The following is a 13,178-nucleotide window of genomic DNA, read 5'->3' on the forward strand; positions in this document are numbered from 1 at the left end:
TGTACTCCGCCATATTGGACGGCATCAGGATTGTTTATCTTGCGCGAGCGTAATGGATCCAGGGAGTAATCCCCAAGAAAATTCGGAAAATACCCCATCTACATCGCGCGATTACTTGTCTAAGTTTGTTCAGCATCTTGAAGGTGACGTGAGGCAGCGTTACGTAGAAAAGTGTTCCAGGTTGGGGATTGCAGATCTGTACAACTTGCCGCAATCCTTGTTCAGGGAAATTCGGAGCTGCGGTGCCGGCGATTTGCCCGATCTGGCCTACCACGACATTTTACAATTTTCCCGTTAATCGTGTTACACTGGCAAAGCCCTCAAAGCTTACAAGAGCCTGGAAGCTTATAAATATTTTGTTGCGGGATGGGTATCCCAACTATACCTCTGGAAGGTTCCGAAGAAGGAAGTCTACTTGATAACCTCACGGGTAAGTGGCATTAAGACGTTTATCATAAAGAGACTATGCAGGACGTTTTGTCGTAGGAATGTTCGAAATCTAAACTCAGTTCCAGATAATGACAGGGTTGTAAATATGTATGTTTTTGTCTGAAAAAAAATCACAAATCACCGCTATCTTTATCTGCACAGAATTATGCATCCCTGTTTAAACTCGTAGGTTAACCGACTTTAACCGGTGGTCAGTCAAGATTTTTTTTTAGTTTTCGCCATCCCTACTATGGATTGGCCTTTCAAAGGCATATATGAGCCAAAAAGATAAAACATTGTCATAGACTAGGCCAGGGTAGTAGGGCTAGGCATAGCCATTTTAAACATTAGAGATCAAGCGGACTAACGGCCACAAACACTATTCTGTCTAGTTTCTAAGTATGCAGCTATCATTCAATCCGAAAATCAACTTAACAGATGTACTAGGAGTATTGAATTAGAAGATTACACCTACCTGATATGAAGTGTTCACTACAAATTCGGCTGGTAGAACTGGGGTACCAGTTTTCTCTTCGCACAGCGGACACCCATTTTGCGCGTCTCTCCTCGTCTGCGGGGAATCTATAAAATGACAGGCCCTCCTTTTGGCCCTGTCTATTGGTACAACCAAATGCTGAACAAGATATAACCATTCTCGAAAGATCTACTCCCACACACTTGATAATTAGAACGGGTTCGTCTAAGTTCTATGCGCGGCCATGACGTCCAAGATGGCAGATAAACAAATATCATGTGACCTCGTGACGTCGTGCACGCTCTCTATAGTTCAAAGAAGAAGACGTATCTAAACACAATCCAGAAGTGCAGACGTCTTCTCTGGGCCAAGGCTCATTTCAAATGGACTGTGGTAAAGTGGAAAACTGTTCTGTGGTCAGACGAATCAAAATTTGAAGTTCTTTATGGAAATCAGGGACGCCGTGTCATTCGGACTAAAGAGGAGAAGGACGACCCGAGTTGTTATCAGCGCTCAGTTCAGAAGCCTGCATCTCTGATGGTATGGGGTTGCATTAGTGCGTGTGGCATGGGCAGCTTACACATCTGGAAAGACACCATCAATGCTGAAAGGTATATCCAGGTTCTAGAGCAACATATGCTCCCATCCAGACGACGTCTCTTTCAGGGAAGACCTTGCATTTTCCAACATGACAATGCCAAACCACATACTGCATCAATTACAGCATCATGGCTGCGTAGAAGAAGGGTCCGGGTACTGAACTGGCCAGCCTGCAGTCCAGATCTTTCACCCATAGAAAACATTTGGCTCATCATAAAACGGAAGATATGACAAAAAAGACCTAAGACAGTTGAGCAACTAGAATCCTACATTAGACAAGAATGGGTTAACATTCCTATCCCTAAACTTGAGCAACTTGTCTCCTCAGTCCCCAGACGTTTACAGACTGCTGTAAAGAGAAAAGGGGATGTCTCACAGTGGGAAACATGGCCTTGTCCCAACTTTTTTGAGATGTGTTGTCATGAAATTTAAAATCACCTAATTTTTCTCTTTAAATGATACATTTTCTCAGTTTAAACATTTGATATGTCATCTATGTTCTATTCTGAATAAAATATGGAATTTTGAAACTTCCACATCATTGCATTCTGTTTTTATTTACAATTTGTACTTTTGTCCCAACTTTTTTGGAATCAGGGTTGTACAATCCCAGTGGCTGGGTATTTTACTGTGGGGGGGGAACCGGAGCACCTGGAGGAAAAAAAAACACACACACACAGGGAGAACATGCAAACTCCATACAGAAAGGGCCCCGTCAGTTTAAGATTTATAGCCTGGGATGTCACTGGATTGTTTTTGGAATATTGTGTGTGTAGAAAATGGTGACTTGCTGCATAGTGCAGAGGGTTCTGGGAAGGGTGAGCTGGCCTATTTATAGTTGAGCAATTTATTATATCGTACGGTCTCATCTATGTAATAAGGATGAAGGGAGATAAAGTATTACTTTTTTACACACACACACACACACACACACACACACACACACACACTTAAAGGCAGATAGCCAGCTGCATTCATGTGTGTTTTTTTTTTTTTAAAGTCTGCAACACTCTACTGGCTTCTTGCCGTGTTTCCTCTGAATACCAAACATGGTAAACATTGCAGTTGTATCCCTTTCGGTCAACACTAAACCATTTCTGTTGTGTGCAATTTGTACATGGATTGGATAGTGTGTGCTTAATCTGTTCCTTAGAGTTTCTCCTTCAAAAGCATTTCAGAAAATTAATAATCCACCCCGTGTACTTCCATTTTTATCTACAAATATATCACATTCTCAGTCACTACCAGCCATCACCACGAACAAGATAAAATGTTTAACCCCTAATACTTCCTGGAGTTACTACACTTTTTATAGGACTCACTTTTTATGTGCTTGCACTATATTTTTACACTGAGTATAAGAGTTTGGTAATAGTGAACATCACGTTTCGTGCTTTGCAGTGGGCAGTGTTTTGGCCACAGCATCTCCCTTATGACACTTTGGGTCCATTCGGAGCGTTCACAAAGTACCTGGTCGAGGAATATCACAGTTTCATGTACAAGGGGTGAGTCTATCTCTTCTGTACGCATGCTGTTCTTTGGCGGACTCTCTGCCTATAAAAATGGAGATTTATGTGTGTTGTGGTTGGGTGTGTTTCAGATGGTGGCTTGCTTGGGCTATCCATGTGTGTGAAGCTTTGGTGGCACTGAAAGTATGCAGGTAAACAGGACTGAACGTATAACCGTAATTGGGGGGGAGAGCAGTTCTGGCTCTGTGTGGAACCTTAGCTCATACCACCTTTATATTTCTAAGCAAGGAATAAAACATGAGGCATCGTGTTCTAGGAAAATGATGAAAAACTAGGTCATGTGATTAACCACATTTCTCCAAGTGTTCCTCTTATACCTATGTTAATTGTTACCATAGTAGTAATAATGAGGAGTATAATCTAAACATGCAATTCATCTAGCAGCCAACACTATTGTCAGAGCTGCTATTGTAGAAAATTAATCATCTGATCAGAGTTATGAATTCAGCAGCGCTGTGGTATAATGCGTCTTAACAGATGATTCTAATTTGGCAGATTTAAAGAAATTGCACTGACCGTTTCGCTCATTTACAGTTTTTTGCTAAAGGTGAAAAAACATGTTAAACATGAAACTTTCTATGCTTTCACCTTTACCCAATGAGCATGGGGGGGAAAGCCCATACTCGTGTAGTTATACTTTTACTTTCAGGTCATTTTGAAATGAGAGTTAAGAGTTTGTATAAATAGCAGTCATGATTGTTGTGCCTGTAACCTGAGCGCGCACGCACACCTGTCATGAACAATACTCTATACCAGGGCTTTTCAAAGTGTGGGGTGCGCCTCCCCTAGGGGGCGCCAGAGTTCTTCAGGGGGGGCGCAACGTGAGGAAAAATAAACCAGAATAAGTTACTATTGCGGACATTTAGCCAACTTCAGCTAGCCTTTACCAGAGACAAAATGGATCGATTTTTAGTACCTAAAGCTACAGTGAGTGAGGAGACAGTCTGGGCCAAGCAAAAAAAAGAAGGAAGTATGACCACGATTATTTAAAGTTTGGATTTTCATGGACTGGATCTGAAGATGCTCCACTGCCACAGTGTGTTGTCTGCCAAGAGGTGCTAGCTAACGATGCTATGAGATGTTTAAAATGTGTAAAACAAGATGTGTTGTTTTTTTTTTTTAAAAGCACATGTTTCAAATGTGTAAAAAAAAGATGTTTTAAAAAGCACAGATGTTTCAAATGTGTAAAAAGGATGTTTTAAAAAGCACAGATGTTTCAAATGTGTAAAAGAAAAAAGTGTACAACAGCCATTTTTTTAAAGACGAATGGAACATTAAGTATAGCAACAACAAAAATTGTAAGGGGGGGCGCTGTTGTTTATTTGCTCTCTGAGGGGGGCTGACTCTCCCACACTTTGAAAACCCCTGCTCTATACACAACCACCAGACACTTTAATAGGAACTCCTGTACACCTGCTCCCAGAGCATTTTTTAACATGGTTACTGGGAGACCAGATGGTCTCCCAGTGGCCAGATTTGGTCTCCTAGTCAATGCCAAACCAGCTTCACTGGGAGACCAAATTTTAAACCAAGTTATGTCTTATCAGTTGGTTCAATCAGTTGCAATTAATTAACCAAGTACCATGCAAGTATACATTTAACAAGGAAAACAGAGATCTATGTTATAAGATATATACACACAAGATCATGTTGGTTAAGAAAAACAAAACTAAAATTTGGTTACTGAGATGGCTGATGTCAGAATCCGATGTCATTACTGTGTAACTTTGAGTGTCTTTGACAACATTTGTGCTTGGTAATTGCTCTTGATAGCTGTGTAGTCACTGTAGTGTGTTTGTCTGTATGGTGATTGGTGAACCATTTTGCATCACAGAATATGCCGCAGCGGTGCAGCCGCATGGACTCTGGGGCCTGTGATTGTATTGCCTAGACCAGTTGGTCTCCTAGTGGAAAATCCTTAAAAAATGCTCTGCCTGCTCCTTTATGCGATTTCTTCAGCCAGCCAACCATGTGGCAGCAGTGTACAGCATAAAATCAATCCGATAGAGGTCAAGAGCTTCAGGGAGTGATCACATAAAATATCAGAATGAGGGAAAAAAAAAAAAAAAGTGATCTCCGTGACTTTCAGACTGGTTGGTTTGAATATTTCAAAAACCGCCGATGATCTGGGATTTTCACACCGGCTAGTCTCTACAGAACGATGTAGAAAAACAGAAGGCTGGACTTGAGCGGCGGTTCTGTGCATGGAAATGCCTTACTGATGAGAGAGATCAGAGGAGAATAGCCAGTCTGGTTTGAGCAGACAGGAAGGCTATGGTAAACAAAATCAACATTTTTGGCAAATGTGGTGAGCAGAAAAGCATCTCAGAATGCACAGCATGTCAGTCCTTGAGGCAGATGGCCTCCAACAGCACAGAACTCGAACCATAATGGATTCCACTCCAGTCAGTTAAGAACAGGAATCTGAGACTAAATGCACAGGCTCGTTAAAACTGGACAGCTGAAGATTTGAAAAATGTCACTTGATTATTTTGTCAGCTCGAACCATTCTCCTTTTCTAAAAGTCATTTCTGCCCACAGAACCAAATCTTACTGGAATTTTTTTTTTCATCATTCTGTATAAACTCTAGAGACTGTTGTGCATAAATCCTAGATCAGCAGTTTCTGAAATATTCAACCAGCCCATCTGTCACCAACCACCATGCGACTGAGATCACATTTCCCCTCCATTATGATGTTTGATTTGAACGTTAGCTGAAGCTCTAGACCTGCAGTTGCATGACTTTATGCATTGCGCTGCTGCCACGTGATGAACCCGTTAAAGCGGACAGTGATTGTATATCGCTAATAATTAAAATCAATTGTGTGTATATATTGCATATTGGGTAAAATATAAGGTACAGTGGTGCTTGAGTTTGTGAACCTTTTAGAATTTTCTATATTTCTGCATAAATATGACCTAAAACATCATCAGATTTTCACCCAAGTCCTAAAAGTAGATAAAGAGAACCCAGTTAAACAAATGAGACAAAAATATTATACTTGGCCATTTATTTATTGAAGAAAAATGATCCAATATTACATATCTGTGAGTGGCAAAAGTATGTGAGCCTTTGCTTTCAGTATCTGGTGTGACCCCCTTGTGCAGCAATAACTGCAACTAAACATTTCTAGTAACTGTTGATCAGTCCTGCACACCAGCTTGGAGGAATTTTAGCCCATTCCTCCGTACAGAACAGCTTCAACTCTGGGATGTTGGTGGGTTTCCTCACATGAACTGCTCGCTTCAGGTCCTTCCACAACATTTCGATTGGATTAAGGACTTGGCCATTCCAAAACATTAACTTTATTCTTCTTTAACCATTCTGTGGTAGAACGACTTGTGTTTAGGGACGTTGTCTTGCTGCATGACCCACCTTCTCTTGAGATTCAGTTAATGGACAGATGTCCTGATGTTTTCCTTTAGAATTTGCTGGTATAATTCAGAATTCATTGTTCCATCAATGATGGCAAGCTGTCCTGGCCCAGATGCAGCAAAACAGGCCCAAACCATGATACTACCACCACCATGTTTCACAGATGGGATAAGGTTCTTATGCTGGAATGCAGTGTTTTCCTTTCTCCAAACATAACGCTTCTCATTTAAACCAAAAAGTTCTATTTTGGTCTCCTCTAGCCACAAAACATATGTTTTCCAATAGCCTTCTGGCTTGTCCATGTGGTCTTTAGCAAACTGTAGATGAGCAGCAATGTTCTTTTTGGAGAACAGTGGCTTTCTCCTTGCAACCCTGCCATGCACACAGTTGTTCAGTGTTCTCCTGATGGTGGACTCATGAACATTTGCTTAATGTGAGGGAGGCCTTCAGTTGCTTAGAAGTTACCCTGGGGTCCTTTGTGACCTTGCCGACTGTTACACGCCTTGCTCTTGGAGTGATCTTTGTTGGTCGACCACTCCTGGGGAGGGTAACAATGGTCTTGAATTTCTTCCATTTGTACACAATCTGTCTGACTGTGGATTGGTGGAGTCCAAACTCTCTCGAGATGGTCTGTAACCTTTTCCAGCCTGATGAGCATCAACAACGCTTTTTCTGAGTTCCTCAGAAATCTCCTTTGTTCGTGTCATGATACACTTCCACAAACGTGTGTTGTGAAGATCAGACTTTGATAGATCCCTGTTCTTTAAATAAAACAGGGTGCCCACTCACACCTGATTGTCATCCCATTGATTGAAAACACCTGACTCTAATTTCACCTTCAAATTAACTGCTAATTCTCGAGGTTCACATACTTTTGCCACCCACAGATATGTAATATTGGATCACTTTCCTCAATAAATAACTGACCAAGTATAATATTTTTGTCTCATTTGTTTAACTGGGTTCTCTTTATCTACTTTTAGGATTTGTGTGAAAATCTGATGTTTTAGATCATATTTATGCAGAAATATAGAAAACTCTAAAGGGTTCACAAACTTTCAAGCACCACTGTATATATGGGTAGTTCTTTAGTAATGGAATTACATTCACAGCAGAATGTCGTAACTTTTTTTTTTTTAGTTGCAGTACTCAAGGTAATGGTGTTAAATAAAAATTTCACACTGTATGAGGTATCTTTTGACCCTAAAAAGCATGGAAAATTGACTGTGTTTAACCCTGAACACACAATCTTTTTTTTTTTTTTTTTTTTTTTTTAGTCAAGAAATTGTGCCAGAAAAAACTGACCTTTCCTTTCTTAAAATTCAAACCATGATTTCTCTGAAGAGACGTTGCTATAATTGGGGTGGTGATTTTTTAAAATATGGTTTTCAGTACATTTTGCCTTGGATTCCATACTTTTTAGTAATATCACTGAGCTGACAAGTTAAAGCAGTCTTCATAATTTTGGCGCCGCTGCTGAAGAATCGCCCAATATCCAAACTGATCAGAATTCAAGACTTTTTTCATTTTCTGCCACACGGGGGCAGTAGAGTGCCACATTATCTTTTGGTGTGACTACTTTTACATCACTGTAACTCTAACCATTGTTTGTGTCTCTCTCTCTCTCTCTCTCTCTCTCTCTCTCTCTGCAGTGATAAAGGCATCGACAGTCCATCAACTCGGCTCCTGTGGTTTGTTCAGACGTTTTTCTTTGGCTTTGCATCTCTGGGTTTGCTCTTCAAATATAAGGCGGGTGGTCATGCCAAACGGCACTGAGCAGCTACAGACGTACGCTGCTCTGAAATGGAACGCTATTTTCCAATGGATAAATCAGGATTAGAGTCTTCTAATCAAATACAAATATGTGGACCATATTTCAAAAACAGATGTAGAACTACATAGCTCTATGAAACAGGATCTGATATGACCAAGTTCTGGGCATGAACACAACCTCTTAGAGTAACATTCCTGACAAGAATACATTTTATTTTTTTTAATGGAAGATTTAAATACTAACCTCCATACACAAACTAGAATTATTAGTTTTACTGTCGATGCTCTTCCAAGTTAGAGACCCAGTTTCAGAGCAATGAAAATGCGTGCCTTCGACTCGTACCCAGTTTTCTGGGTCTAATAATTTCTTGATGGGGATAAGTAACCGGATATGTCCTTGCCCATAATGGCATCTAAAGTCAACCAGTTAAAATTGTTTTAAGATTTGAATTTAAGACCCTGTTGTTCCTTGCACCGAATGTGACTTGGGGTTTAAGCACTCACTGGGTGGGAGTTTCATCATTTTAGTTTGGCAGTTAGCAATTTCACAGAGCCATGATTCACACACTATAATCTATGCCTTCACCCACGTAGATTATTGGTGCTGTCACAGATTAGAGAACGGGCCACCTGAATGGAAAATGTGTACGGTATGTCAAACACTGGGATAAAATTGGCAAACATGAGTAGGAAGGGGTTTTTTTTTTTTTTTTTTTTTTTAAATTGTACTGAGCACAATTGCTTTGGAATATAGAGAGGTTGCTTCAAATGCCTTTGTGTTATCAGACAAGCTTGAACACAATGACAGTCAGCCATACTGACAAAGTTTGTCTCTCTCCTGATTTTATATTTTACCCTTAATCAGCTCCTCACTGAAAGTTATATATTTAATAATTCAACTTTTTTTGGAAATCAGAGTTACAAATAATACTTAGCAATATTTTAAGCAATATGTTGAATAGCCCTTTTGATAAGAACTTTTTTGTGATTACTTGATAATGTAGGTCAGCTTCTTCCAAGAAGTTCAGTATTAAACTGGATGAGGCTGGTCTTAACCGGACTGTTTTCCAGAATGCCCTCAATTACTCACTGAACTGAATTTGCATCACCTTTTGAAGTGAATACTTTTGCATACCAGAAGATTGCACACTGCCAAATAAAATATACCTATGCAAACCATTTGGTGCAGTTTCACATTAGATTTCCTGCAGAATCAGTCTCATGTATTCCAGCTATATAACAGCAGGGCACCAGTCTGACATCCGCTATTAATCACAGCACAGTGGCTGGAGTGAAACATCAGGTTACAGGTTTTACAGATGTGTGATGCTCAGCATTCCTGACACAGAAAAAGAATTAAAGTGGTTTAATAGGTTTATGGGAATAAGGAATGAATTGAATGAGATTTTTAAAAATATTGTAGCGCTTGTATGCAATGGATTTTTAATTATATACTATTCATATGTGTATTAGGTGTTCATAATAAAGCCTTATATAGTGGACTCTGTGTGTGTGTGTGTAACTCCAACCTATTTTTAAATGTTACAAGAATCAGAATGATATAAAACTCCAAATCAGAAAATGTTGAAATAAAAAAAAAAAAAATCTTGAACTTGTATTGAACTCAAAACTATACAACAGCACATTATTAAATGTTTTACCTCATTTTATTTTTAAAATAAACACGTTTCATTTCTGATTCTTGCAACACACTTCCAAAAAAAGTTGGGACTGTAAAGCCTTTACCACTTTGTAATGTTGCCATTCCTTCTCGCAACACTTAAGATGTTTAGGGACTGAAGACACCAAGCGATGAAATGTTTCAGGTGTTTTCTCCCATTCTTCCTGCAAACAGGTCTTAAGGTGTGCAACAGTACAGGGTCATTGTCATATTTTTCATTTCCAGAGGTGGACAAAGTACCCAACTTCATTACTTAAGTCAAAGTACAGATCCCACTGGTCAAATGTTACGTCGATACAAGTGAAAGTTGTCCACTCAAATTTTTACTTAAGTCTTAAAAGTACATTTTCTGTCAACACGTCATTGTATTATTGCCACAACATTTACAAAACCTAATGCCGTGACCAAAGACAGAAATGTCTCATCTCATTATCTGTAGCCGCTTTATCCTGTTCTACAGGGTCGCAGGCAAGCTGGAGCCTATCCCAGCTGACTATGGGCGAAAGGTGGGGTACACCCTGGACAAGTCGCCAGGTCATCACAGGGCTGACACATAGACACAGACAACCATTCACATTCACACCTATGGTCAATTTAGAGTCACCAGTTAACCTAACCTGCATGTCTTTGGACTGTGGGGGAAACCGGAGCACCCGGAGGAAACCCACGTGGACACGGGGAGAACATGCAAACTCCGCACAGAAAGGCCCTCGCCGGCCCCGGGGCTCGAACCCAGGACCTTCTTGCTGTGAGGCGACAGCGCTAACCACTACACCACCGTGCCGCCCAGACAGAAATGTGAATTCACAAAATGAACGCATGCTGTGCATCATGGCGGTTTAATGTTAAGCTAGCTAGTCAGTGAAACACCACCTGACATGCTAGCAAACTCTTTTCAAACTCAAAATCATATCAGGTAGCTAATGTTACTAGAAAAATATTTCTACATTGTTTATTTGGCAAGATTATGCTAAAACATGTATTTCTGAAAGGACTTCAGATAAGTTAACGTTATTCATGTTAGCATAACTCCATGTTTCCATGCTAACTAACAGTGTCCAAGTTAACTAGCTATGTGTTATCGTTAGCCGTGGACAAGGCTACGGCAACTTGGCAGGTAAATCCATAGAAAATCATTTGACTAACCAGACTGCATAGCTATTGCAACGTTATCGCTAGCTCTAAAAGCACAGACAACTTCGTTGCAAGCTTTCTCGTGGAATAAAACGTTTATATACCTCAATATGTTTCCGCAGGTTGGATGGCGAGCTTTTGGAGGCTGTGATGTGGTTCGTTTTTGGCAAACAAAGCAAACGTTTAAAACAAAATGAATCTTTAATCTTTTCAGAAAACTGAAAAATGGGTTCTAGGTAAAGCCATGGGTGTGTGCATTCCCCAGAAGAACCGCTTCCTTCCATTCCACCATCAACTGATCATATGCTGCTGAGAAATCATTGAACTTGGTTTTATACAGTCTGTGGACGTGACCCTAGTGATTTACTGATAGGCTGTCTCAGGGTCACCTGCAAAAAAAACAATCACGTTTTAGAAAAGAAAAACACATCCACTTTCAAAGCTGCTTCATAGTAACGAGGACCTTGATAGAAATGTAGTGGAGTAAAAAGTACGATATTTCTCTTTCAAACGTAGTGAAGTTAAAGTCAAAAGTTTCCAAAAAAAAAAAGCCTCAAGTACAGATACTCAAGTCAATGTACTTTGTTACTGTCCACCTCTGTTCATTTCAAAATTCACCACACATTCTCTATTGGGGACAGACACCCTCTCCTTCCCCAGCCATGCCTTTGTAATGTGTGCAGAATGTGGTTTTGCATTCTCTTGTTGAAATATCCCTGGAAAAGACGTCGTCTTGAAGGCAGCATATGTTGCTCCAAAATCTCAATGTACTTTTCTGCATTAATGCTGCCATCAAAGAAACGCGAGTTACCTTTGCCGAGGGCACTGACACAACCAAAAAAGATCTGGAATACTGAGTCATCTGACTACATACATATTTCCATTGTGTGATGGTCCATCCCAGATGCCTTTGAGCCCAGAGAAGTTGATGGTGCTTTTGGATACAGTTGACATAAAGCTTCCTTATTGCACAGTAAATTTGTAATTGACAATTGTGCATGTAACACTCTATTGTAGTGTTTGACGAAGGTTTGCCAAAGTTATCCTGAGCCCACGTGGTTATATCAGCTATACATGAACGACGGTTCCTAATGCAGTGCCGTCTGAGGGATTGCGATCACGGGTGTTCAGCTTAGGCTTGCGCCCTTGCCCTTAATGCACCGGAAGGCCTCCATATTCTTTGCATTGTTTAATGATGATATGCACCATAGAGGGGGAAATATCCAGATCCTTTCCTATCATTCTTTCTGGAATGTTTTTAAATATTTCAATAATTTTCTCAAACATATGTTGACAAACTGGAGCTCGTCGGCCCATCATTTTTCATCAAAGACTAGGCCTTTTCTGGACACTGATTTTGTACCGAATCATGATTACAATCACCTGTTGATATCACCTGTTTCAAATTACACCGTTATTTAATTATTTTACCTCATTACTAGCCTTAAATTTCCCCTATCCCAACTTTTTTTGGAATGTGTTACAGGTCTGAAATACAGGAATGAAAGTATATTAACCGATGAAATGAAATTGACCAGACAAAACATTCGATATCTTGGGTTCATACTGTCTGCAATGAAATACAAGTCAAAGTAAATTTAGAGATCACTGCTTTCTTTTTTTTTTGCACTTTCCATACCGTCCCAACATTTTCCTGATTTGTTTTTTTTTTTTGTGTGTGTATACCGCTTTATATACAGTGGTGCTTGAAAGTTTGTGAACCTTTTAGAATTTTCTATATTTCTGCATAAATATGACCTAAAACAACATCGGATTTTCACACAAGTCCTAAAAGTAGACAAAGAGAACCCAGTTAAACAAATGAACCAAAAATATTATACTTGGTCATTTATTTATTGAGGAAAATGATCTGTGAGTGGCAAAAGTATGTGGTGTGATCCCCTTGTGCAGCAATAACTGCAACTAAACATTTCCGGTAACTGTTGATCAGTCCTGCACACCGGCTTGGAGGAATTTTAGCCCATTCCTCCATACAGAACAGCTTCAACTCTGGGATGTTGGTGGGTTTCCTCACATGAACTGCTCGCTTCAGGTCCTTCCACAACATTTCGATTGGATTAAGGTCAGGACTTTGACTTGGCCATTCCAAAACTTTATTCTTCTTTAACCATTCTTTGGTAGAACGACTTGTGTGCTTAGGGTCGTTGTCTTGTTGCATG

General features: G+C 40.0%; 1 protein-coding gene across 2 annotated transcripts in view; it reads left to right on the forward strand.

Annotated features, from left to right (window-relative positions):
* tmem254 (transmembrane protein 254) overlaps positions 1–9,677 on the forward strand; it is a 28,224-nt gene extending 18,547 nt beyond the window's left edge. Inside the window, exons 2-4 of one of the 2 annotated variants that reach the window (XM_060924805.1) lie at positions 2,906–3,009; positions 3,105–3,164; positions 8,063–9,677. In XM_060924805.1, the coding sequence (XP_060780788.1) occupies positions 2,906–3,009; positions 3,105–3,164; positions 8,063–8,186 (288 nt within the window). In that variant the 3' untranslated portion in view covers positions 8,187–9,677. The remainder of the gene's footprint in view (positions 1–2,905; positions 3,010–3,104; positions 3,165–8,062) is intronic. The other variant, XM_060924806.1, reaches the window with a different exon arrangement.
* Positions 9,678–13,178: the final 3,501 nt, after the last annotated feature.

The sequence above is a fragment of the Neoarius graeffei genome, chromosome 7 (genome assembly GCF_027579695.1).
Source record: "Neoarius graeffei isolate fNeoGra1 chromosome 7, fNeoGra1.pri, whole genome shotgun sequence".
NCBI lineage: Eukaryota > Metazoa > Chordata > Actinopteri > Siluriformes > Ariidae > Neoarius > Neoarius graeffei.